The 25,967-nt window shown below is 57.7% G+C and overlaps 1 protein-coding gene across 1 annotated transcript; it reads right to left on the bottom strand.

Annotated features, from left to right (window-relative positions):
• Nucleotides 1-1,496: 1,496 nt before the first annotated feature.
• MAP2K3 (mitogen-activated protein kinase kinase 3) lies at nucleotides 1,497-19,793 on the bottom strand. The gene is made up of 12 exons (XM_043904103.1): nucleotides 19,579-19,793; nucleotides 10,530-10,596; nucleotides 10,206-10,254; nucleotides 9,353-9,466; nucleotides 9,137-9,256; nucleotides 8,622-8,738; nucleotides 7,682-7,733; nucleotides 6,456-6,583; nucleotides 5,952-6,029; nucleotides 4,114-4,253; nucleotides 3,005-3,050; nucleotides 1,497-2,509 (listed from the first exon to the last, which is right to left on the bottom strand). The coding sequence occupies exons 1-12, from the start codon at nucleotides 19,625-19,627 to the stop codon at nucleotides 2,426-2,428; spliced, it is 1,044 nt and encodes a 347-aa protein (XP_043760038.1). The 5' UTR covers nucleotides 19,628-19,793; the 3' UTR covers nucleotides 1,497-2,425.
• Between the last annotated feature and the right edge of the window lie 6,174 nt (nucleotides 19,794-25,967).

The following is a 25,967-nucleotide window of genomic DNA, read 5'->3' as shown; positions in this document are numbered from 1 at the left end:
AGAAGCCGGGGCTGTGCCGCGCCGCCTGGTGGCTGCGGAGGGAGGAGCACCCCGGGCTGTGCCCGGGGCTCGGATCCGCTGGACCTGCGCGCGCGCGGAGGACACGCGTGCATGCGTGCGTGCGCGCGCGCTTGTGGAGGGGGGGGCGCGCACAGAGCCACATTCGCACGCTGGCCGATCCGTCTATGCAGGTATTCACGGGCGCACCTGCAGGACCACGCCCTCAGTCTTTTCTCACCTGTTCATTCATCAGTGTTTCCACTGATCACAGGTGGAGCGCTCCCCGCGCCGCAGCTTCCGGCACTGAGCACACGATAGTGGCGGGTCTAATTAGCCCAGATTAGAACATCGATGGGGCCATGCGCAGGCTGGCCTCCCTGGGAAGTGACAGAGGAATCAGGAGCTGGTAAGCAGGGACCCGCAGAAGGTGGGAAGGGGCGTTCCAGGCACAGGGTACAGTCACAAAGACCCCCTCAGGTGAGAACGGCCTCCCCGCCCAGATGGACTTTGAGGCTGTTAAATGCTGCATCCAGGAGAACTACCAGCAGAGGCTGTCCAGGCTGAGGCCACCTTGGGCATGAAAGTCACACTCCGCCTCTGGCTGAACTGAGGATGGGAGGACCGGTGGACAGAGGCAGAGGAAAGAGGGACCCCGGGAGGATCCGTGTCTCCTGTGGGAACATGCCATTTCCCCTAGAGGGCCAGCAAGGCCCTGCTTTCAGATCTTGGAGTGCAGGCCAGAAAACTCTCCTGAGCAGGATCCTTGCTGCCCAAGATGGGCATGAGGATGAGCCTGTGACCCTTCCCAGCTGAGAAGAGCCAGTCCTGGGGCTTCAGCAGTTCTGGACCACTTTGCTAAGCTGGTAGCAGCTACTGAGTCCTGACATGGCCCCGTGTGGCAGTACAAAACCGAGACAGAGGAAACAAGTAAGGTGATTTAAGTTCCACAGGAGGTTAACCTGGCTCCCGGATCCCATGGTGCCTGAGGCCAGGCACACTTCTGCTTATGTGAGCAAATAAATTCCCTTCTACTTCAGTCTGAAGGAACAGGGTTTCAGCCCAGGCCTCAATGATCACAGAGTCAGAGCCCTGCCAAGAGTGCCGTCCTCCAGCTGCCCCACTGCCTCTGTCCCAGAGCCTAGTTCTCCAATCATAAGCTGTGTGGCTCTGGACAAGTTACTTCACCTCTCTGGACTCATCTGTGAGCTGGGACAATGAAATTACCCTCAGTGAGGTGACTGCCCAGCCCGGGTGCAGCACCTGACAATGCACTTGCCCCCAGGGGACTAGGCCTAAGTCTCCACTCTGTCCAGTGTCCAGCAAGGGCCTGGAGCCTCGTCACAGGCCTGAGGCAGCCTTGTGTCCTCGCGTGTGGAAGTGCACAGCCCTGGAAGGTCAGAGGCTCCCCTGACCATGCCACTTGTCCCTGCCCCTCAGAGCCACCAGCCACCACTGAGCAGCAGGGGGGCTCACAGCTCTGACACAGTCACACAACCTTTTGCCCCACTTTTTTTTTTTTTTTTATTAAAACAGCAATCAGCCAACTGCCCCAACCCATCAGGGACAGGACCCTAGACAGGCAGTCCTTTCTTCCAAAAAAAAAAATATTTTATATATATATATTTTTTTAAACAATACCAAAAGCAAATCCACAGCCTCTGTCGAGCCGGTCCCCAAGCAGAATGAGCTTGGTGGCTCACCTAGCACCTCTCTGAGCAGAGACTTAGGCCCATCTCCCAAGACCCCAGCCTGAGCAGAGAGGGCAGGTCTTAGCCTGCTGGTCCCCTAGCAGGTGACAAAAAAAATGATCGGCTCCAAACCATGCAAGAAAAACCAGCCAAACCCACAAAGCGGAAGAAAAAATCAGGAAGATAAATTAAAAAAATAAAGGTGAAACAACACCCCTAGAGGCGGCAGGCAAGGGCGAGGTAACCCCAGTGCCCTTAGAGCCCCGTCTGCCAGTGCTGGGGTGAAGGCCTCGGCGGCTCTGGCACCTGCCTTGTGGGGGCTCCAGGGAATTCACGTGGCTCATCCCCATGCTGGGTCCCCCCACCAATGCCGGGACAGAGGTGTGGCCAGCCTAGGCCAAGTGTGCAAAGTCCATTCAGTCGAGAGATAAAAAAATATACAACTTGGGTGGCGTCCAGGGCTGGGCCAAGGCAGTGGCCTGCACAAGGCAGAGTTGCCTTCTCTGTGAGGGGCATCAGGCCCCTCCAAGTCCAGAGTCTTGGGGTCCTTGGAGCAGCAGGGGCAGAGGCACTGGGGGTCCCCGGTGGTCTGGTTCTTTGGCACTTGGGACCTTGCCTGTCAGGCAGGAGCAGCCCCCTGGATTCCTCTTGGGCGCCCAAGGCCAGGGCGGCAGTAGCTTATGGGTGTGGGCAAGCACTGCCCCAACAGAGGGTTGGAGCAGGTCCAAGCCCTGCCCCTACGAGTCCTCTCCCAGGATCTCCTTCACGAAGGCAGCGATGTCAGTCTTCTTGGTTTTGTGCGAGGTGAAGAAAGGGTGCTCCTGAGGGTACAGAAGGCAGTCACCTTGGAGGGGCAACCAACCAACTCCTAGTCCTAACCCACACCCTGATCCTTCCAACACCTCTGCCCCCGGAGGCCCTCCAGATAGACAGTGTTCAGGCTTCCTCCTCAGCTCTCTCACTGCTGCCCTCAACTCGCTCTTGCCCGCACACTCCAGGACTCTGCCCACAATGGGCCTTCCACATGGAGTGCCCTCTCCATCGGCAAGGAGATCCTCATTCATCCTTCGAGGCCCACGTCCCCTGCAAAACCTCCTGATGCCTCCAAATAAAATGGCCCACCTGCCCTGCTGGCCCTCTGCCTCACTCTAAAGGCCTGGCATGAAGGGTGAAAGAGGGAGCCAGGGTACACGAGTGAGTGAGCCAATGAGCGACAAAGTTCCTCAAAGAATTTTGAATGCAGAGGCAAGCCAGAGGAGCTGCCCACTGCTGTGCATAGAGGCAGCCCTCTCCCAGAGAGCCCCACCCATACTCACCATCAGCTCCAGGTAGCTCATGCGTTCCGCGGGGTTCTTTCTCAGGCTAGGAGAGAACAGGGTAGGCTGGGGCCAGGATGGCAGGGAAGCGAGTCCAGCCCATCCAGGCCAGTCAAGTCAGGCTGGGCTTGGCCCTGCCCAAGCAGCAAGGGGACACACATGCTCCCGAGGCTCAGGAAAGAAAGGGCTGAACTGTCCTGGGGGCTTCCAAGGGCAGAGTGGGATCCATGGTGCCCACCACAGAGACTGGACCAAGTTTCTTTGCCTCCTGGGGTATGAGCTTTCTTATCTCTATAGGGACCTAGGAGATTTCCAATGATCCCAATACTAAAATGCTACCATTTACCATCATATGCTTGGTGTCCTTAATTAAGAGTGGAAATTCTTTACCATGGGTCCTGGGAGAGAATGACTCTGTCTGCCAGGCGCACTTGTTTTCAGACTTTCTTATTTTCCAGTGAAAGAAAGAAAGGCTGTGAATTCTCCCCTGAGCGTCTCTCTGGCCACAGCACATAGCTGTTGGTATGTTATACTCTCACTGTCTTTACTTCTCATTACTTTATAATTTTATTTCTTAGATCTCTCTTATAAACCAAGAGTATATTAGAAGAATTTACTTTTAATTTCCTTGTAGCTTTTTTCTCCATAGTTATGTATTTCCTGTATTTCCTAACTACAGTCAGAGAATGTGGCCTTATATGACTTTACCTCCTGCCTTTTCCTTTATTTCCTCTGTAATCTCAAACATAATTAATCTTTATAAGGATCTTGTGGGCATTCTTTAATGTGATACAAAGTTCTAAACATCAACAAAAGCAAATTTACTATGCATTTAAATCTTCCATATGCTCTTCATTTTCTTTTTTGATCTATGTGATCTGTCCATTTCTAGAGGAACTGTATTAAAAACTCCTCCCAGGACCATAGTTTGTCAAATTATCCTTATACTATAACTATTTCTGCCTAGTATTTTGATGCTGTTTTGGCGGTTTATCTGCTAAAAAAAAAAAAGGAGACCAGACCCAGGGAGGATGGGATCTAGCCAGGGCAGGGAGGGGTACTGACTGGGCCCAGGGAGGCCCTCAGGTCTGAGCAGGGCTGAGACTCACCACTGTGCGGTGAAGTCCACAAACTCAGGGGAGAAACGGTCAGCTGGGAGCTGGGGGGACGGCTCCTCTACCACCTGCTTCAGCTGCTGGAAGGGGGTGCCCCAGGACTCGTACGGAAATCGCAGAATGGCCATCTCAATCTGCAGTGGAGATAGCAGCACCGGGTCAGAGGCACCCACACTCTGCACACGGAAGCAAAACCTTCAAAGATCCTGCCTAGTCCTGGTCCAGCATCTGAGCTGCACTGTGAGGCTGGTCAAGGGGCCGACAGGTGACATCAGTCCAAAGATGAGAGCCAAGGGGACAGAGGAGTTAGTTCTTCTCTCCTAGCCAGCGAAGACGACAGCTCATGGGACAAATTCAACCCTGAGTTTTGACTGGCTTGGCTATCAGGTTTTCAAACAATCTGAATTCAGAAGGTTTTGCATTAAAACCCAAGTTCCAGCTAACCTGGAAAAATCAGAGGGCTGGCAGCCTGGGGTGCTCCCCCTAAGGCCGCTGTCAACAAAGTGCCTTAGAAGAGTGATCAGCTTCGAAGTTCCCCACAGGCCACTCCCTCCTCCCTAATGTCTCAGCAACTCCTTTAGCGTCTGCTGCCATTTATGTGGGCTGTTGTTATTACTGAAAAGGCAAGCGTGAAATGAAATGATTCTCATGAGCTTGCAGGAGGAATGAGATTGAGAGGTTCATCTTCTGGAGTGTGCAGCAATCCAGCAGGCTCCACTAGGAAACGAAGTCTGCAGCTCTTCCTCCTCCACAAAGCCCCCACCACCCAGCCAACAACACCTGGGAAGCCTGTCTCCAGTGCTTCCCCTCCAGGAAGCCTTCCCACTCTGATCTTGTCACTGTTTCTCCCGACTCCCTGGACACAGGCTGCCATGGCCTCATCGTTTCTACTGGACACAGATCTCCCTGTGCCCCATGCCTCGCCTGCAGGAGTCACTTGTAGGAAAGACCGGCTGGTTCACAACAAACTCTGCTTCTAATTTTGACCACTGACATGAAAACTCAGGTCCACCTCCCTGACAAGCGATCATCGTAATAAACAGGAGAGACCTCAACTCAAGCAGACGCACCCAAATAGGTCACTAGTTGTGCTCAGAAAGCACCTTCTCATCAGGCTCCAAGCTCCCTTCCAGCCAAGACACAAACATGGCCACCGTTGGAGGTGGCGCAGTGTGGCGGGTATGGCTATGACCCTGAATTTTCATAGGACAAAGACAGCCTCCTTTCTTTCCTAGAGTTTCCACTGACTCCAGCACACAGGAGTGAGGCCCCTGCCCGGGCTGCAGCGGCCACCAGAGTTTGTAAGGACGAAAACAGAGAAGTGTCCAAACCTTGGATCGAGTCATTCCTCTTCTGGTAATTTTTTTCTAAAAGAGCTCAAAAAATGAAAAACGAAAACATACGCAGCCTCTGGGCACAGAGACATATGGTATGACATTATCTGTGGGAGTAAAGGTGGAGAAGCAGCAAGAACGAGCAGGGCAGGGCTGAGCCTCGCCACTGTCGTGAAGCCCTCGTGCACAAGGAGCCAGCTGCTCTGGGGCTGGCTGTGCATTCTCAGTGAGCACCACGAGCCCTGAGGAAGTCCGACAGACAAGTCATCACAGACGGGAGCAGAATAACGCGGCCCTAACCCAGGCAGGACGTGAGGCACCTGCAGACGCTCCACTAAGGACACCATAATCTTTGATGGCACTGTCTCTTCTCACATCGTGAAGCCAACCAACCCTTCTGTCCGGGCTAGACTATCTGGCAGGCCCCCAGAAGCTCACAGACCTGGCACAGCCCCCACCCATGCTCCACCCGACCAGCAAGGGCGCCCCAGGCGGTACCATGGTGATGCCGAGGCTCCAGACATCTGACTTGACATTGTAGCCTTTCTGGTTCAGTTCTGGGTTGATTCTCTCGGGCTGGAAGAGAAGTCAGAGCAGGGTCACCCAGGCCCCCTCAGCTGGGTCTGGTTGTCCCCCACAAAACTTAGGGGCCAGGGCCCACCTATCCTACCTCCCCCAGAGCAAATGTGGAAGCTGAGGCCAGTGAGGGCCAGGGTCTTCAGGTGGAAGCCTAAATCTTGCCACCCAGCTGCCACACGTGGGGCTCCCACCTTGGGGCACCGGCAACTCCCATAGGCCCCACCAGCCACCCCCGAGGTGAAACTTATCATCCAAATGGACACCGTGGGGTCAGTCAGAAAGGGGTGGAGAGGGTTGAGCAGGAGACTCCCTCTAGCAGAAAATTCGGCGTCTGGGGAGGCCTCATTCGTGATGGAGCAGGAGGACACGGCCGAGTGCCCGAGCCTGGCTGCTTCCTCTGGGCGTGGCCTGGGAACCACTTACGGCCATGTAGGGTTTACAGCCAGCGTCCATTGTCTTGGCCACGGAATCCACCAAGTAACCACTGATCCCAAAGTCACACATCTTCACGTGGCCCTCCTTGTTGATGAGGACGTTGGACGGCTTCACATCTGCCAGAGGTAGGACATGCCTTTCAGCTCCTGGTTGTTGGCCCCGACTGCCCAGGTCAGAGCTGGTAGCCACAGTCAGGAGCCCCGGCCTCCAGCTACAGGTGGGGAGAGAAGCTGGCTCCAGGGCTTCACCCAGGACCATGTCTTTGCAGCTTCACAGTTGGGACTCAGCCTCCACTTACCAGTGCAACCTCTGGCTCTGGGGTCCACCCAGATGCAGGGAACCCATCACTAACAGTGTGAGCACTGTAAACCACCCAATATCCACCCTGAGGGGTAGGTGGTCTTGGCCAGGAAGCACAAGGCAGCAGCTCAGACACAGGAGGCAGGTCTGTAGGAAGACGCTGAGCCCCAGGACTCATGGTGGACACGGAGCGGGCACGGAGTGGACAGGGAGTGAGCTAGAGGGCACAGCGGGACCACCCAGCAAGCACATGCACAGGATACATGCGCATCCCTCCTGCCTTTTATGAGGACTTCTGCAGATGCACAGAGAGACGACCAAAGGTTCCAGGACAACCAGCCGAGAGCAATGGCCTGGGGACCATTGAGTGGTCAAAGGGGCTTAGCCTAATGAACTCCGTGTGGAAAAGCAGACCCCTCAGAACACAGAGGGAGGGGACGGGCAGGACACACACAGCCTCACTGAGTCTCAGAATCATCGGCCCAATTGGGAGGCTGAGAACAAGCAAAACCAACCCCTGTGGGAAAATCAGTGGAGTCGGGGGCTGGGGCGTGACAAGGCAAGAAGGGGAGGGGAGGGTAGGGGTGACCCAGTGTAAACGATGATCAGATTCATGCAGCGGTACACACCCCACCTGCATGCTCCTCAACACATAAACAACACGTCAAGACAAGATGGGCCAGCTTTCCCAGGATGGAGGTCCATCCTGTCCGTGCTCTGAGCACCAGGGAACAAAACTAGGACTGGGCCTGGGGGCTGACTGGAATGGCTGAGAGGAGTGGACAGTGGCCTGGACCCAACAGGCACATCACAGCCTATCGCCTCCCAGAGCTTTGGCATTGCAGGCCCAGCAGGACTGCGGGAACATGTGTGTGAGGCCAGGCCCCTCCCCACCAGCCCACCCGGGCACTGACCTCTGTGGATCACGGACAGCTTGCTGTGCAGGTGTTCCAGGGCCCTCACGATCTGGTGTTTGGGATAGGAAGTAGGGAGAGACAGGTCACATCAACAGTGACAGAGTCATAAGACTCCCCACCCAGGGCTGTCTGTCGCCCTCTCCCAGATCACACCCAGCCCCTCACCACCTGAGGCTCCCGCCGACATCCCAGCCTTTGCTGTGGTGTCCTGGCCACCCTGATGCTGACATACCCGGTTCCTACACTGCTCTGAAAGGGCCAGGGTCTCAGCTGCTGTGACCAAGACCCTGCGGAGTCTGACTTATGAAGCCCCAGAGTGCTGTCCCTGCCTCCACCAGACTCCTGGGTAGAATCTGGCCCTTCTGCAGCCTCCTTGCATCCACCCCCCCACACACACACAGCAGTCACTGGGCTACATGCCCAGAGCCACTCCCCACAGGAATCACCCCGAAGATTCTGACTCAACACCCTGGGGGGTATTTTTACGTGTTCGCAGCTACGGTCAGGGATAAGGACCACAGGTACACAGACCCCACTCTCCTTCTGCTTTGGCTGCTGGGTGCTCACACCCAGGGAGCCACCTGCCCTAGGACATGCAAGCTCAAGAGACAGACCCATGGTTTTCTCCCCTGACCGCGTGCCTCTGTGAGCTGCCTCCGAGCATCTTCAGGATAAGGAAGCTGTGAACACTAAGTCCTTTTCTGTGGCCTCGAAACTCAGGAGATGCACAGGAAGGCCCAGAGATCCTGGCTCTGCTAAATCTGTGCGGCTCCAGGACCCTGGGATCTCCTGAGCAGGAAGGCTCCGGTCCAGGGTGGGGGCACCTGGGGCTTCCAAGGGCAGCTGCCCAGCTGCAGGGCCACAGCTGGAGGCCACACGGGGGGCCCAGCTCTGCCCAAGACACTACCATTGGGACCCCCCCCCCAACCCCACTTACAGACACAGCGATCTCCCCGAGAATGTCTTCTGGGATCGTCATGCCCTTGTCTAGCACCTTCCGATAGAACTTGTCCAGGGACGTGTCCATGAGCTCCATGCAGATCCACACATCTCCCTGCAGGTGGACAGCCACAGCTCAGCCACATCCACCCAGGGCTACCTAGCCTGGCATCCTCCCCTGCCCATCTCCCTGGAGCCAGCCAGCCCCTGACACACCTCCACCCCTCAGCCCTCAGGGGTTCCCTGACCTCCCAGCCCCTCCCCCACAAGGCTCGCCGGCACTGCTGGGTCCACATGGCAGCCTCCCCCCGCTGTCACCTCGGCTCTCCCCAACCAGACTCCTCCTTCCATGGCTCATCCCAGCTCTGACCTTAGCCGATGGGTCCCTTCACCACCCCCATCCAGGACAGCCTCCTGAGAAGGCTGGGTGCAGCATTCCCTGGGGTAACCCCAAGCTCCTGGGCTTCCTGCCAGCTGACTCGGCCAGTGGGGAAGCTGGCTGTGTCTCCTCACCTCTCTAAAGAGGGCCCCATAGAAGGTGACGGTGTAGAAGCAGTCCACCGTGCGCATGTTGACATCCAGGTCCATGAGCAGGCGCTTCTGCTCCTGAGAGTTCACGGTGGCCCGGATGCGCTGCAGGGGGAGGTGCTGCGGTCAGAGCCTGGGCGGCAGGGGTGCAGCCCCAGGTGCCCCCCGTTCTGACAGCCCTGGGTCAGGGACATTGCTCACCTTCACAGCCATGATGGTGCCACTCTGGGCATGCCGCACCTTCTCGACCACCCCATAGGCACCTCGGCCCAGCTCTGAAATGGTCACCAGGTCATCCGCCTCCACCTCAAAGTTCTTAGGGGACAGAAAGGAGAGAGGGTTCGGGGGAGCCAAGTCAGGCACCAGTGGAGATGCTGGGGCAGCAGAAAAAGAGAATCACCAGCCAGTCAGACCTGTGCTCAAGTCTTGCACAAGCCACTTCTGCTGTGTGTCCTGGGGTAAGTCACGTAACCTCTCTGAGCGTCCCCTCACATTCTCTAAAACAGGTGCAGCACCTACATACAAAGGCTGCTACAGGGTGTCAGCACATCAGCCTGGGAAACTCTCCCAGTGGTGCTGGGCCCTAGAGAGATGCCCTTTTCCTCTCGCCCCACCCTCTCAGGTGGCCAGACTCACTCATTCATCACCTACGGTGTAAGTCCCTGTTTCAGGCTCTGGGGACACAGACAGGACAAAAGAAAGGCCTTGCCTCCCAGGGAGCAGTGGGGCCCTGGTCGCCCACCCTCCCTCTTGACCTGCTGCCAGAGGAAGCAAGCAGGTGGATGAACAAGACCCCTCAGCATGTCCTGTGGGCAGCACACGGCCTCCCAGCCTGCTTCCCAAGGGAACCACTGGGGTCGGGAGGTGCCAGTGAAATGCAGGCCCTTTGGGCAGAGCCAGGGATCTGCACACTCAGCACCATGACTCTAGCTCCCCAGGGCACAGGAGGTAGCCACCAGATGGGCCACCTGGTCAGCATCAGGGAGCCAGACCCCCTCCACAGCGCAGCTCTGTCTCCACCCACAGACACCTTCCAGGGTCTGTTGACACCTACCCTGTCTCCAATGGTGATGAAAGCCCGGGAGTCCAGGTTCCGGGGGAGCCTGCAGGGGAGAGTGAAGGCGTGAGCCCCAGAGAGCTCTGCCCTCTCAAGGGGGTCCCCGCCTCCCGCACAGTCACCAAGCATCTGCGGGGCAGCACATGGCCTGTCACATGGACATGCCCTCAGATGGGCAAGGAGGGCTCCAAGAGGATGTGCAAGGCACACAGCACCCGCAGCTGCTTAGAGGAGATGCTGCCCACACAGGCAGCCTGGCCCCCACACTGGCCCCTGCAGGAGGCCTTCCAAGCAGCACCAGAGGAACTGAGGCCAACTCACGTGGGGCTGGGCGCCGGTGGCTTGGACGTGCAGGAGATTCGTAAATCCTTTTTCCTCCTAGACTTTCCTAAGAGGGAGAGAAGGGAGCATGCAGTCAATCACTGGTCAACCAACCTCCCCAGGGACAGAGAGGGACAGGCCCCAAGGACCCAGCACAGACACAGATGCCAAAGGCCAGTGTGGTCAGTGCTGGGATGGGACCCCAAGGCCTCCAGGCACCTGGAGGACATGTCCAGCCCAGGCTAGAGGGTCTAAGCCCTGCCAATCATCCTCAAACAGTCACTCAACGGTCGTCTGAGAAAAGACAGCACCCCCAAGGAAGATGCACCTGCTCCCCGGCCCCCATGAGGCCCCTGCGCTTCCAGGCCTAAAGAGTGAAAGCTAAAGTCCCAAAACCCAGTACCTCTGAGCATGATCCTACTTGAGATTTACAGAAATGACCAAGTCACAGTGAGGTCACAAAGTGGAGCCCTGATCCAACACAACAGGCTCCTTAAAAACGAGAAGCTTGGACACAGAGACAAGACATGCATCAGGGAGGAAGACAATCATCTGCGGCCACAGCAGGACCAGACCTGTGACACCTGGATGGGCTCCAGCCACCAGACAGGAAGTCCAGTATTGAAGCCACCCAGCAAGTGGGGCTTTGTCTGACAGGCATCACCCACAGCCAAGCCCGTGGGCCAGGACCCTGTGAACAGGCCCCCTATGTGCAGGCCCCCTGTATGCAGGCGTCCCGTAACCAGGCCCCTTATGTGCAGGAGCCCCTTGTGCAGGCCCCGTGTGTGCAGGCCCCATGTGTGCAGGCCCCGTGTGTGCAGGCCCCGTGTGTGCAGGTCCCCTGTGTGCAGGCCCCGTGTGTGCAGGCCCCCCGTGTGTGCAGGCCCCATGTGTGCAGGCCCCCTGTGTGCAGGCCCCGTGTGTGCAGGCCCCCCGTGTGTGCAGGCCCCATGTGTGCAGGCCCCCCGTGTGCAGGCCCCGTGTGTGCAGGTCCCCCGTGTGCAGGCCCCCTGTGTGCAGGCCCCGTGTGTGCAGGTCCCCCGTGTGCAGGCCCTGTGTGTGCAGGCCCCGTGTGTGCAGGCCCCGTGTGTGCAGGCCCCCTGTGTGCAGGCCCCGTGTGTGCAGGTCCCCCGTGTGCAGGCCCTGTGTGTGCAGGAGCCCCGTGTGCAGGCCCCGTGTGTGCAGGCACCTGTGAACAGGCCCCCTACGTGCAGGCCCCATGTGTGCAGGAGCCCCGGGTGTGCAGGAGCCCCGTGTGCAGGCCCCGTGTGTGCAGGAGCCCCGTGTGTGCAGGCCCCCGTGTGCAGGCCCCGTGTGTGCAGGAGCCCCGTGTACAGACACCCTGTGTGCAGGCCCGGGTAGAGACACGTGAGGACACTTTCAGGTGGACCCACAGTCACACCTGATGCCATTAGCAATTCACCCCAGCTCACTCCTGGCTGGCGGGAGGTGGGAGGGGTGGGGGGCTAGCGGGGGAGGTAAGCCCAGCAGACCTACAGGGTCAAGGCAGGGCGGACTCAGGCCTGAAGCTGGACCCAAGGCCTCATCTCACCCCTGCCCACGGCCCCAGGCAGCCTTCACTTCTCTGGGCCTCAGATTCCCCATCCGGGAGGGGCCCTGTCCCCAGCTCCAGCTAAGAGGGCATGAGGTGAGAGGGGACCAGAGGGTCCAGCCTTCCCGGGAGCAGGCCCAGGCCCCTGGACAGGACACCTGAGGCACAGGCAGGGCCAGCTCTGGCCAGGCCCACTCTCTCCACACCTGCATAGTTTGTGCCTTTGCTGTTTGAAGTTTGCCAACACCAAGGGCCCCAGGAAGCCCGCTCCCCTCCCCAGGGTGCTGGATGGGCCTGAGCCCCAAGGCAATGCCTCCTCACCCCACACCTCCTGGGGACCGAAGAGGGGTCACCTCTCCAAGCAGTAGTGTCCCCACCTTTCGGCCAGCTGGGTATGTGGCCTGGTGCCCGGCCTGCAGTTGGTGCTGAAGAAGAATGGGCATCGCAAGCACTGGGCAGCCCTGGAACTAGACCACCCAGAGCAGAAACAGTGACCACACGCCTCTCCTGCAGCCCAGTGCGTCCTCCAGCCCCCCGCCCAAGGCCTGCACCCCTTGCCACAGACTGCATACCCTCCTGAAGGCACCTCTGGACCGGGTTTGGATCGAGCCTCCAGCACACCCTCCTGAAGCCGCCTGTGGACCGGGTTTGGATCGAGCCTCCAGCACACCCTGCCGTACAGCCTCAGCATCTCATCTGTGAATCCAGATGGGCCCACGAGCTTGGGCCCAGCAGTGGGGGGGCCGGCACTGCTGTCTAGTGATGACAGGAGCATCAGTGCCCCTGGGGAGACAAGGCCCAGGCCCAGCTGTACTTAGAGCAGGGTGAACCACCCACCTCTGGGAAGGGGTCCAGCATCTGCCTGGGATGAGTGGGCAGACACCTGGAGCCTCTCCTCAGAAGGCCCCCAGGGCCCCTTCATCTGTGGGCCTCTCTCCCCAGGCTGGGCGTCCTGGGCTAGAGCATCCTGGCTTCTGGGGCGGCACCTCTACCCAGCCGATGCCAGCAGCACCCCAAGTTGCCAAATGTCTTCAGACCTGGCCGCAGGGCCTGCCTACTCAGCGCTGAGGGGACGGAGGCTGTGAGTTGGATGGCTTGGTGCCCTCCCATGGACTCTGCAGATGAGAGGCCTCAGGAGGTGGGGGCCCAAGGGAGGCGGGGTCCCAGGGCTTAGGGAGCCAGCGTGTGGCCAAGTGGCCACCTCGCCACTGTGTGGGGGGAGGAGGGAGGGGGGCAGGGCTGCCGGGCTGAGCGGCCCGGCCCAGCCTGGTGCTCCCTGTGGGCTCAGCACTGGGGGCGCCATGGCAGGTGCAGGCCTGGCCATGGAGGCTCCTTGGAGTGGAGAGCCCTGGTTTCCCTGAGTGAGGTGAAGCGAAGAGCTCCTCCTCCAGGAGCATCATGGCACCTAGAGGAGACAGGAAGGGCCTGCGTGTGAGTGGCAGGCTGATGCTGTCATGGGCAAGAGGGCGTTGGAGTGAGGCCCCCACCCCTGACAACCAGCCATGTTGCCTTGTCTGTAAAACGGGATGAAATCACTCCACACTGAGGTCATGGCTGGGCAGTTGGCACACCCCCGTGCTAGGGGCAGGCTCCGGGTGCCCAACCAGGTCCTGAGCAGGCCTGGGCTGCAGGTAAGGAGGTGGGGACAGAGCTCCATGCAGGCTGGGCATTGCTCTAAGTGCTCTGCCTGACAACTCGACAGGCAGGTGCTTCTTTCGTCCCCACTGTATGAATGAGGACACTGAGGCTCAGAGAGAGTGGAAGGACTTACCCAGGACCACCCAGCCTGTAAGGCACAAAGGTGGGATCTGAACTTGTAGCAGAGAGAGCCCTGCTTTTGGCGACAGGGCTGCACAAGAGCCAAGGCGGGTGTGGAGTGAGTGGAGACCCGGCTCTGGGGCTACGGGCTGTGCCGGCAGGGCACATGCTCAGCTGTGGGCCCAGGGCCGTCTGGCTCAGGGCCTTTGGCTAGGACTGAGCTTCTGCTGCTGGCCCCCAGACACCGGGCTCAAAGTGTGTCCCTTTCCACTCCCTAATGGCACCCAAACTCCTGCTGACACCTGAGGCCCTTCACTTGTCCCCTTACACCACTCGCTTGTGAAAAGCTTAAGACAAACCCTGGAAGCTACACAATGATGCAGTCAATGGAAGTCAGGGCTGGTGGTACAGCTGCCCAGGTGGAACACTGCACCACTGGGAACTTGAGATTCACTTGAAGCAATAACAGCTGTAGACGCTGAGACACGTTCAGTGCTTCCACAATGTTAACATGCTGACTCCTCAGCGGAGGCCCCAGTATCACCCCCGTGGTGCAGTTCCTCACTGCTGGCCAGTTCCAGCCTCTCCCCACCCCCACCACACACCAGCGCTGGCCCCACAGACCACGGTGTTGATGCTGGCCCAGGACTCCTGCAAGTCAGTGAACTTAAATACACCACATGTACCTTAGGGCTCGATTTAAAACAACAGTACAGAAATGATGAGCACAAAAGTCAGGACAGTTGTCAGGAAGAGGTAACACTGAAGGGCTTCAGGGGCACAGAAATGTGAGATATTTTTTAGCTGGGTGTCAGGAGTACAGAATTCCCTTTTCTTTATTCCTTAAAATGCAGAGGTACATTCTATGTATCCTTCTGGTGTCTGTGATATACGTGCAATTAAAACACGTGAAAGGAATGGATGCCCACCTGCTGGGAGGCGTCAGCAGAGGCTGTAGGCCCAGCCCCGACATAGCAGCAGGACAGTTCAGGGTTGCCTGGAGGGGCACCAGGGGGACAAGGGTGACTGGACATAGCCTCCCAGAGAAGCCAGGACAACCCCTGGGTTGCCAGTTCAGCCTGCAGTGACACCCCAGAGAGGGGTCCTCAGCACAGGGGGAGGGTGACAGGTACCTGTCCCCATCAGGGTGTGTCTGGTGACCCTTTCTGAGGGGGCAGGGGTCCCCAGAGCCACTGCAGGGGAAGCAACCACAGAAGCATCTGGGCAAGAAGCCTGACTCACATGGGCAATGCTGTGGGCACCTCTGAGAGGCACCATCGAGCGGAGGCAGGTACAGTCCCTAAAGGCGATGAGCTCCAGCGTGCAGAGCTGAGCTCCGGGCAGGCCCACCCCATCTCCCCCATCCCGCCGGCATGGGGCTCTCTGTGTTCTTCCTCTGCAGCCCAACAGTGACCCCTCCCAAGACACTGACAATGTTCCCCACGGTCACCAAGGCCCTGCCTCCCGGCTGCTCCCCATCAGCTTAGTGGCAGACCTTGAAGCTGGACCCTCAGAATCACCTTCCCACCGCCTCCTTCTCTCCAGCCAGGGTGCTCCCCAGTCAGGACAGTCCTCACCCAACCCTGCATACCCACAGCAAGTGCCCTGCCTGGCCCTGAAGGGGCTCTGCCCACTGAGCGCCTGGCCTAGGAGTCTCCCACTCTCCTGACTCCTGGTGCCCCATACCCCACACTGTGGGGGAGGCAACCATCCCATCCTCTCTGCTCCCCACGAGCCCTCCCCAGAAGGCCCAAGAGGCCATGAAGCTCCCGGCTCCAGCGTAGGGACCAGAGCCTGGCAGGTGCCAGCTGCAGCCAGAGTCGTGTCATAGGGCTTAAAGTCCACCATCAAGGTCCCTGTCCTGTTTGCTCATCCACCAACGAACAACTGCCACCACCATAACAATGAAAAAATAACAGATGACGTTTGACAAACACTATCTCCCACCTTTGCCACCACTCTGAGATGGGGGGTTGGTTACTCTCACTTTACAAAGGAGGAGACTAAGGGTCAGAGAGGGCACTTGAGGAAGCTGGGAAGCAGTGGAGCGAGTCAGAATTCGAACACAGGCCCACCCACCCCTGAGCCCAGGCTCTGCCCCACTTCCTGTCTCACTGAGGTTCCTCATAGGCAGAGGGCAGTCTCTGCTGTCCTGGTACTCAGCGAGGGGGATGAGGCTGTCTACACACATCCTCGCAGCTGCCAGCATGCAGGGTTCCCACAACCATTCTGCAGGTGAAGAAACTGAGGCCTTGCATCCGAGAGCTGGGCGATGCCAGGGGACTGAAAGCATTACAGCGGGCAGTGGACATCCAACATTACAGCAGAGGGGCTGGGCTGGGATCTGACCACAGAGTCTTCACCTCTGTGGGAGTTCAGGGCATCCCGCACCACCTCTGCTCCTCTGCAGCCTGGAGCCCCCAGCTGCACATCTGAGCAGGAGGAGCCCCTGGGCCGAGGGCGGTAAGCAGTCACCACCACCTGCTCCAGCTCCACGAGCAAGAGGAAGTTCCTGGGGGGATGGGCGAGGGGCCAGGAGCAGGGGTCTGGATCCACCCTGTACCAGGTCCAGGGAAGGGGCCGCCTCCACGCCCAACCCAGGACCAGAGGCTGGCCCATGAGGTGGGGACTCAGCCCCCCTCCCACCCACCAGCAGCCAGGCGTTGGCCCTTTAAGCTGCAGCCAGCAGGCTGGCATGCCCCAAGAGTGAGTCAGTACCCAGTGCCCGCTGACTCACCCGCCGGAAGCCTCCTGCTGCCCCGGCCCTCTCCCCACACAAGCGACTGAGAACTTTGCTCCCTTCAGGCCCTGAGCCACAGGCTAGCTGATAGACAGTTTCCTGTGCGTCATGCCAGGGGTGGGGGAAGTCCCCAAGATGCCACCTTCCAATCTTTCCAAGATCCAGGCACAGGACGGGTAGGGGAGGGCAGCCACATGGCAGGAAGGGCCAGGACACCGTGCGCCTGCAGCCTCAGTGTGCCCAGGGGGCAGCAGGAGGCACAGGAGGATCAACCAGGAAGTGCCCATGGGGGCAGCACTCACAGTGCAGCTGGGGGCACCCCAAGGACAAATGTGGCTGGAGGCAGCATCCCAGACTGTGCTATCCAAACGTGCCCCTGCCCTCTGACCCTGGCTGCTCTCAGCCTCTGACCCCAGGCAGAGATGGCCTGTGGGCAAGGGGGCTGGGAAAATATCAGGGCTATGGGGCCTGGGGCCTCATGCACTCTTGGAAACTCCCCAGGCCAGTGGCAGGGAAGGCAGGGCAGGGCACCCCTGCAGGGCAGGAAGCTCAGAGGTAAAGCTCCCTAAGGTCAGGTGCCAACCACACCCTGCTTGGTCCAAATTCCTCAAGAAGGTGTGAAGGAGGACATCACTGTGGAAGGGCTAGGTCGAGCCACTCCTCCTGTCTGACCTCAGTTTTGCCACCTGTCAAATGGGCCTCACTGCAGTGAGCATAAAGTGTGCCAGCTGTAAAGGGTTGTGCACACATAAGGCACCATCTCTGGCTCAGGCCATCCTCCAGGTCAGGCATGGGCTCAAGGAGATGCTTCCGGACAGAGGTGTGATGGGGGAAGGGGAAGTGTGCCACTAGCTCAGCCCAAGCACCCAGCACAGAAATGGGACACAGGGGAGCACTGGGCACTGAGTACTAGAACCCCACCTCCACCTGTCACAGCTGTGTGACCTCAGGCAAGGCGCTGGACACCTCTGAGCCTTAGCTTCCTTGTCTGTGAATGAGGCTGTGAACCATAAATGGGTGAATGCATGGCACATGGGAAAAGTTTGGGATTTTCTGGTACGGGTGGGGGGGCATTGTGGCTTCCCTGCCACGTGTTGCCACAAACCCCAAAGAGGTTAAGGGTGTCCCTGGGCCTTGAGTAGAGCCCTGACCCTCCATCCAACCTACTCAACATCATCTGTTATCCAGACCCACAAACTGGAAACTCATCCTGGCCCTCTCTTTGCTGAGAGGCTCAGAGAAGACAATAACAGGGCTCAAGTCACACAACATATGAGTGTTTCCCCAAAGTGCTTTATTTCTTCATACACCTGACTCCTCTCCCTTCCCAACCCTGCAACTTTAATTTTTATTTTAATGAGGCATCCTCTGCCTAGAACAGCAGAAAGGGACTTCAAAAACAAACACTGCTTTCAATCTTTTCTTTCTGCCTATGAAAACCCTGTGGCCCAGAGAGGTTGATGGACCTGCCTGAGGTCTCACAGCCTGGCCAGGCTAGGCCTACACCTGGAGCTGGGGAAGAGAAATGTCTGATTTCCCGGTTCCCCAGCTCCACGAGGTCGGGGCGGTGCAAGTCCCTGCTGGGTACTCACAGTAGCTAGGCAGCAGTCAGGGACCCAGCCTCCCACTTAGGTTAAGACTTAATTACCCTCCACCTGGCTGGCTGGACTCGGGTCCACAGCCACTGCAGCCACCAGGAGCAGCAGCAGGGAAGGAGGACCCACACCCTCCCTGGGACCCCACAAGCCATCCAGCTGCCACCCCGGCCCCACCTAGAGAGAGACAGGGGTAACCCCTGATTAGGGCCCCTAAGGGGCAGCTGTTACCTTTCTCCTCCTCACTCTGCTGCTGCAACCCAGGAGAGGCAAGGCCTGGATCCCACATGGCTGGGGTCTTTCCAGCAAGAAAAATGGTAACAGTAACATAGTCAGACTGTCTGCTAAGCGCTTCTCATCGTCATCACCCACAATCGCCTAGAACTCTTTAGTATTCACTATCTCACATCCTACGCCTGAAGTCCACGGAAGGTAGGTGTGATAAGGACACTCCTGCTACTGGCGTGCAGCAGCAGGTTAGGGAGGCGGGGGCAGCCCATTCATTACGGATGCGTCCGGTTTGGAAATCTCTCACACAGTCCAGCCCTCTGAGACTCTGACATGCCAAAAACATCCTTTCCTTTTCCTGCCAAAAAAAAAATCCCCCTTTCACCCTCCAAGTCTCGTCCTCCCCCTCTGCATGACAAATCCTGCTGCCGCAGCCGCCACCTCACAAAAATTTCCAAGGAGGCCGGTTGCTTGGAGAAGACAAAAGCAAGACCATTGCACAGGCAGCAACCGCCTGGCAGTTGGCCCTGCCAGACAGACAGCGGGGACAGACCTGGTAGCAATCAACCCTGCAGACACCAGCACAAGAGGAGGTGAGCTCCCCCAGTGCAGACAGAAGCCTGCAAGTCCAGATGAGCGGAGCCAGTGGAGAGAGAGGCCATGCAGTAAGGTGTGGTGGGAGGCCAAGAGAGTCCCCCTCACAGAGACAGGGCTGAAGGACGGCCAGGAATGGGGCTATGTGGGGCCTACTAGGATGGAGAGACTTGGGGGAGAGGTAGGGGGGATCTGAACTGGACCGTAGCCAGGACACCCACTTGGGAGGGGGCATTTACAGAGAGATCCCCAGAAGGGAAGTTAAACCCCAGCCAGGATACAGCCCTGGGACGCAGGAGTGGAAAGGGGCTGGGTGCAAGATGGGAGTGAATCCCACCTGGGTCCCAACTGAGGGACTCAGACTGGGAGCGTTCGTTCCTGCCCTTGCTGCAGTTAAGGCCCAAATGGGGAGGTCCAAGCAAGGTTTCTGACCTGGTGTGGGTGATCAGAACGAAACCTTCGCCGAGTTCGGGCTGGGCCCGAGACCGATCAGGGAGGGGGTTCCGGGCAGGGAAGCTGCCCGGGTGCGGGCCCGGCCGGGAGACCGCGCAGAGGTCGGGTCCGCAGCCCGGGCGTTCCTACCTTTGGACGTGGGCACGCCGGCGGGCGGGCTCGGGGCAGGAGACTCCATGGTGCGGGCGGGTCGGGGCGGCGGCAGAACTAGTCCAGGGGGCGGCGGGCTCGGCCCGGGTGGAGCGCGCTCATGGCTACGGGCGGGCGGGCGGCCCGGGCGGCGGGCAGGGCGGCAACAGGGACGTGTCCGCGGCAGGCAGCTGGGCCAGACTGGGCAGTGCGGCCGGGCCCCGGCCGGACGGCGCCGACGTAGGCCCCGCCCCGCGAGCCCATTGGCCCTCCAGTCTCCGGGCCCGGCCCCTGCCTATCAAACGCCGGCTGGGGCCTGCCCGTCAAACTCAAGCCTCACCTTCCATTGGCCCGGGGCGCGGCTCCTCCCACAGCCTGTCAAGCCCGCCCCTCACCGGGAAACCCGTCAGGCCCCGCCCCTCGGGGCCCGGGCGGGTCCTTCCCGCTGCCGGTCAGGAAGCCAGCCCAGCCCACTCCCGGGTCCGCCCAGCGCGCGCAGACTGGAGTGCCCAGAAACCCTGGGTACCCCAGGCCCGCCCAGCTGCGGCCCGGGGAACGGAAAGGTGGGTGCTGCGAGCGTCAAAGTGCGCCCGCCCCCTGGTGGGGTCGAGATCACATCCCGCTTCGACTACTTCCTGGCCAGGCTGACCTGGGCAAGTCATGTCACCCCGGAGCCTGTTTCCGCGTCCCCGCCTCCGGGCACTGCTGAAAGGAAGGGACCCGGGCTTCCGCAGACACTCAGAAGGTGTTTGTTGACTATTCATTCCGGAGGGACCAGCCCTCTCTTCTGCTCCCACATGGAGCCTGGGGGATTTCAAGAGCCACTCACCAGTCTGGCACTGGGACCAGGTCACTAGAATGAACAGTCTAGCAGAGGTCACGGGGTCAGTCCCTCGCTTCACGTGGCCGTGAGTGTGTCACCTGCCAGGCGCCTCACGTGAGGGAAGCAGATTCCACCACCTCCTAGAAAGGCTTGAAGCCTTCCCGTTTGTAAGATGAGGTGGCCACAGGGCCCACCCTCACAGTGATGAGGAGGCCCGATGAGATAAGGTGAGGCCTCCTTATTATCATTATTTCCTCCTGCACCCGGAGCGTGGGCAGAAAGACAGGAGCTATGGACTCAGCAGGTTACAAGTTCAAATGCCAACCGTGCCACTCAGAGGTGGGTACTGAGCATCTCCATGCCTGCTGACATACCTGTGCCACAGGGACAGGGCAACCTCTCTGAAATGGGTTCATGAATGTGAGCTCACAAGTGCCTGGCTTAGGGCCTGGCACTCACTAGATGCCCAGCAAGTGTTTGTGAACTTCCTATGGGAAACTGACCCCGGCTCACCACTCCTGGGTGTCTGGAGTGGCCCAGAGCACTTGTTCCCAAATGGGTCCTGTGACCTTGGGACCTGATGCTTACCCACCTGCAAAATGGGCAACAGCACAGACACCTCTCCACCAGGACTCGAAGCCTGGTCTGGTGGGTTTTCTGGGTTCAGGCCCCTGCCAACCGCTGGGACTTGTGCTCCTCCCACGGTCCCCCCATAACCCCTCCGCACTGTTAGCGGGTTCTCGGTGCTGCCCCCTTGTACACACGAATACCCGTCCTACTGTGAGGCCTGCGCCTCTGCTGTTCCCTCAGCCTGATACATCTTTTTCCCCCAGCCTTCCTCCAGGATTCCTGGAGCTGGTCCCTTTCATCCCATAGGCCTTCTCTTTTTTTTTTTTTTCATATTTTTTTATGTGGACCATTTTTAAAGTCTTTATTGAATTTGTTACAATATTGCTTATGTTTTACCTGTTGGTTTTTTGGCTGGGAGGCATATGGGATCTTAGCTCCCCAACCAGGGGTCGAACACTTGACCCCCTGCAGTGGAAGGTGAAGTCTTAACCACTGAGCCACCGGGGAAGTCCCCTGCAGGTATCCTCTTAAATGAACTACCTTAAGAGGCCTTCTGGCCATGCACCCAAATCAGTTGTATTCCTCTGCACAGCACTCATGCCACCAACGCCTTTCCTATTTCCTCTGCTTTTAATATGACTCTCACTCTGGACCGTCAGACCATCCTGGGCAGGAATCTTGCCAACTCGCTCTCTGCAGCACTCCCGCTGCACAGCCCAGGGTTGTGGACATGTTATGCTATGTTGCACAACCCTGTTCCACATAGTAGGTGCCTAAAAAGTATGTGAGGAATGTACAAAGGAAGCATGGAAAGCATGCCGCAGACACTAGAAGCAACTCCTGTCCCAGCCCAGCCTGCTCCCATGGCTTCTATGACTCAGACAAGGCCTGCCATTGCAGGAGGTGACGCTTAGTCAGGGAGCCTGACAGACAGCCGGAGAATCACAAAACTCCATGTGGGCTGCTATAAATAGACATGTGAACAAGGTGCCAGACTCCACCTGGGTGAGGTCAGGAAGGCTCCTCAGAGGAGGTGACTTTGAGACTGGGCCTTTAAAGACCAGGAGGAGCTCATCAGGCAGAGATGCCAGAAACAGGGGGTTGGAGCTGAGCAGGGGACCGCCTGTGAGAGCCGGGCAAAGCTCCTTGGTTGCAGCCATGTCTGTTGGCCTCCCTCTGCCTCTAAGCAGCACAGTGAAGCTGGGTTTCCCCGACCACTCAAAAGCCAGAAGGGTCTTTGGACAGGGTGCCTGTAGCAGAAAATAAGTCCCCAACACCCTTCCATGTGGACTCAAGGAAAGGGGCGTAGCCAGATCAGGATGTGGGCCCAGAGGTGGGTTCAGCGTCGGGGGTGGGGCTGGAGAGAGAATGGCTGAGCCCAGGATGGCGGCCCTCTGGGAGATGACTCTTGAGCGAACCTCACAAGCGAAATGCCCAAATTAAATTATAGTCGCCAGGGGATGTGTTCCCGGTAAAGGAGGGAAGGGACAGGCTGGCGTCTGGGGGCGGGGCTGTGATTTTAGAGATGGAGGAAGAAGAGCCTCACTGCAGCCTCCGGAGGGGAGGGAGGGGAGGGAAGAGCACCCCAGGGAAGGGAACAGCGTGTGCAAAGGCCTAGAGGCAGGCGCCCTGCACGTGTTCCCTCACGCCCTCGGCCCCCTCCCACTCGCAAGTGCCCACGCCCCAGATACACATGCAGACGGTCGTGAGCACAGCGGGATGCTGTGCTACCTGTCCGCGGAGCGGCCACTCAGGCTCAGGCACGTTCACAGACACCATCCACACGCACATCTGGGCACACTCGCAATTACACACTCACGCACGCACACGGCCCTGATGCCGCAGGGCACCCTCAGCTTGCGCCCACAATGCCCTCTGGTGGCCAGTCCTGGCATGGCGGCTGGACGTCAGCTGGTCACTCTATGGAGCCCTGGACACTGCCAGGACCTCCTCTGCTTCCCTTCCCCGTGCTTCCTCCCCCAGTTCCTCCGCAGCAGCCAGAGAGCCTTTCAAAACAGAGCTGGCCAAGCCCAGACCCTCAGCAGAGAGCCTCCCCAGGGGTCTCCCAGGCCCAGCCACGCCCAGCCCCAGCTCTCCTCCCTGAACCTTCCTTTGCAAAGGCTGTTCCCTCAGCGGGGAATGCCCTTCCCTGCCTTTTCCACCTGACTCATTCCTACCCCTCAAGGCCCAGTTCTGAAACAGGGAGGGGAGGCTCTCCCTGGCCCTCCCCCCGAAGGACCCCAGCTCTGCCAGTGGCTGCAACCCCACCTGTGTCTCCAGCAGAATCAAGCTGCTCCAAGGTGGGGGCTGAGTTCTTTCTGGCTGGAGGTGGTGCTTTAGAGCTGGAAGTAGTTATCCTTGAGCCTGGAAAGAGATGGGGGCCTCTTACTCATGGTCAGGCCTGGATGCTGCAGTCTACACAAGAGGAAAGGTCATGGACAGGGGGTGCAGGAGCTCACCTGCTCTATCTAAGCTGGCATCACTCTTGAATATCAGTGGTGAATTCACACCAGTTAGGTGGCTCTATGAGAAAAACAGCAAGTCTTACTATGTGCTAATCCCTCGAAGCGCACCATTTTGTGGACTCACTATAATCAAGCTCTGGTCACTGCAGTGTCTCCATCACACCACAGGTGCACTGGAAAGTCATGTGGAAAGGAAGAAGGCCCACTTTCTGCAGCAAGGTGCACACTGCCATCATCATCTCTGTGTAAGAGACGAGAAATGGAGGCTCAGAGAGGGGCAGGAGGCTGCTGGTAGTGGCATGGCTGCTGTTGGAACGGCCAGAGGGAGATAGAGTTTTCCCTGCCCAAGCCTCCACTAAAGCAGTTTGCGACACGCTTCTGGGCAAATCACATCGCACCAAGCTCCTGCCACAGCTTTCTGGGAAGATGCCAAGCACTTTGCTTCTGACTGAGCCCTGTGGTCTGTCCTGCCCAGGACCCTGCAGGGCTTCTCAGATACCCAAGGCATCCCCCCAGGAACCTTCCAGGTGCCAGGGGCCTCTGAGCATCCCAGGAGCCCTGGCCTGGAGCCTGTCTGTCCCCAAGTCCTCATGTGTAGCACTGTATGCCCAGGAAGCAGGGACAAAGTTTCACTGAGAGGCATTGCGCTCCAAGTCCAAGACTTCATGTGACCTGGCAAGGCCAGTGTGGACAGACCTTCATCTCACAGAGGAGGAAACTGAGGCTCAAGGCTTCAAGCATCTGGCCCAGGTCCCACCACCAGGAAGGATGAAATCAAGCATTTAGCCTTGACCAGGAACAACCTGCTATGTACCAGGCATTTTACTAGCAGGCTCAACATAGAACCCATAACCTGAGACCTGTTTTCATCCCATGATTTGGGGGAGAAGTACAGCAAACGCAGAGTCAAGCCACATGCCCAAGATAACAGGACCGGGGGGAAGAGAGAAAGAGCTGTGTCCAGACTGGGCTGATGCCACTACCAAACATATCCCAGTATCTGCCTGCAAAGGGCTATTTTCCTATCTGAGGGGAGTCCTGGCTCCACCAGGAAGTAGCTGAGTGACCTTAAGCCAATCACCTGTCTCAGTCAGGCCTTGGAAGTTCTCATATCCTTCTCTCGAGTATTTGTGTCCCCTGTCAGCCATCCCCAGGCCTGGACTCACACCACCGCCCCCCACCCCCATGATGGTCTCACCTTCTCACTGGCAGTATCTTCCAATCCCAGCAGACTCTGACCATTACCAGCTTCTTCCTTAAGTTATGCTGAAGTTGCTTCTTGGAGATATTAGACTCAACTCCATCCATCTGTCCAACACATATTTCCTGAGTACCTATTTGTGCCTGATACCATGTTAGGTGCTGAAGGAGCAAGACAGACAGGGCCCCTGCCTTCATGGAGCAAGTCTTCTGGAGGAGATCGAAAAAGAAACCAAATACATCAGTGGAAGTAAATCTATAAAATAATTTCAAATAGTGATAAGAACTAAAAACAAAGTAAGCAGGGCAACATGACAGGGTGGCTTCATTAGATGGGTGGCCACGGAGGCCTTCCTGGAAGAGGTGTCTTCTGAGCTCAAACTTGGGTGACCAAAAAATGCTATGTGAAACTGGATGTAGGGACCAACTTAAATTAGTCAATGGCACACAGCAGATGCTCAGAGAAAAGATGAGGGGGACTCCTACCCAGCTAACCATGAACTGAGCCAGGATATTTTTCTCTCTTCCCTCCCAAATCCCCACTAAAATAACAGTAAACTAAGAAAACTTTAAGGTACAAACTAAAAAGCTTCTTGATAAGGGTGAAGGAAGAGTGCAAAAGCTAGCTTGAAACTCAACATTTGGAAAAAAAAAAAAGCAAACAAGGATCACGGCATCCAATCCCATTACTTCATGACAGATAGAAAGGAAAAAAGTGGAAGTAATGACATGTTATTTTCTTTGGCTCCAAAATCACTGTGGATGGTGACTGTAGCCATGAAATTAAAAGATGCTTGCTCCTTAGAAGGAAAGCTATGACAAACCTAGACAGTATATTAAAAAGCAGAGACATCACTTTGCTGACAAAGGTCTGTATAGTCAAAGCTATGGTTTTTTCTAGTAGTCATGTGCAGATGTGAGAGTTGGACCATTATAAAGAAGGCTGAGCACCAAAGAAGTGATGCTTTTGAACTGTGGTGTTGGAGAAGACTCTTGAGAGTCCCTTGGACTGCAAAGAGATCAAACCAGTCTATCATAAAGGAAATCAGTCCTGAATATTCATTGGAAGGACCAATGCTGAAGCTGAAGCTCCGATACTTGGACCACCTGATGCGAAGAGCTGACTCATTAGGAAAGACCCTGATGCTGGGAAAGATTGAATGCAGGAGAAGGGGACGGCAGAGGATGAGACGGTTGGATAGCATCACCGACTCAAACTCCCGGAGTTTGAATTTAAGCAAACTCCGGGATATAGTGGAGGGCAGAGGAGCCTGGCATGCTACAGTCCATGGAGTTGCAAAAAGTCAGACAGGACTTAGCGACTTAACAAT

The sequence above is a fragment of the Cervus elaphus genome, chromosome 5 (assembly GCF_910594005.1).
Source record: "Cervus elaphus chromosome 5, mCerEla1.1, whole genome shotgun sequence".
In the NCBI taxonomy this organism is placed as follows: domain Eukaryota; kingdom Metazoa; phylum Chordata; class Mammalia; order Artiodactyla; family Cervidae; genus Cervus; species Cervus elaphus.
The sequence above is the reverse complement of the archived record's forward strand: the minus strand, read 5'-3'. Positions and strand labels throughout refer to the sequence as shown.

Bases quoted from the DNA above. Each gene is read 5' to 3' on its own strand.
- MAP2K3 (XM_043904103.1), bottom strand. From the start codon at position 19,627: ATGGAGTCTCCTGCCCCGAGCCCGCCCGCCGGCGTGCCCACGTCCAAA. The intron at 10,255-10,529 runs GTGAGTTGGCCT...TCTCCCCTGCAG, and splicing joins CCACCGGCGCCCAGCCCCAC to GCTCCCCCGGAACCTGGACT. The intron at 4,254-5,951 runs GTACCGCCTGGG...TCTCCACTGCAG, and splicing joins GGAGCCTCGGCATCACCATG to ATTGAGATGGCCATTCTGCG.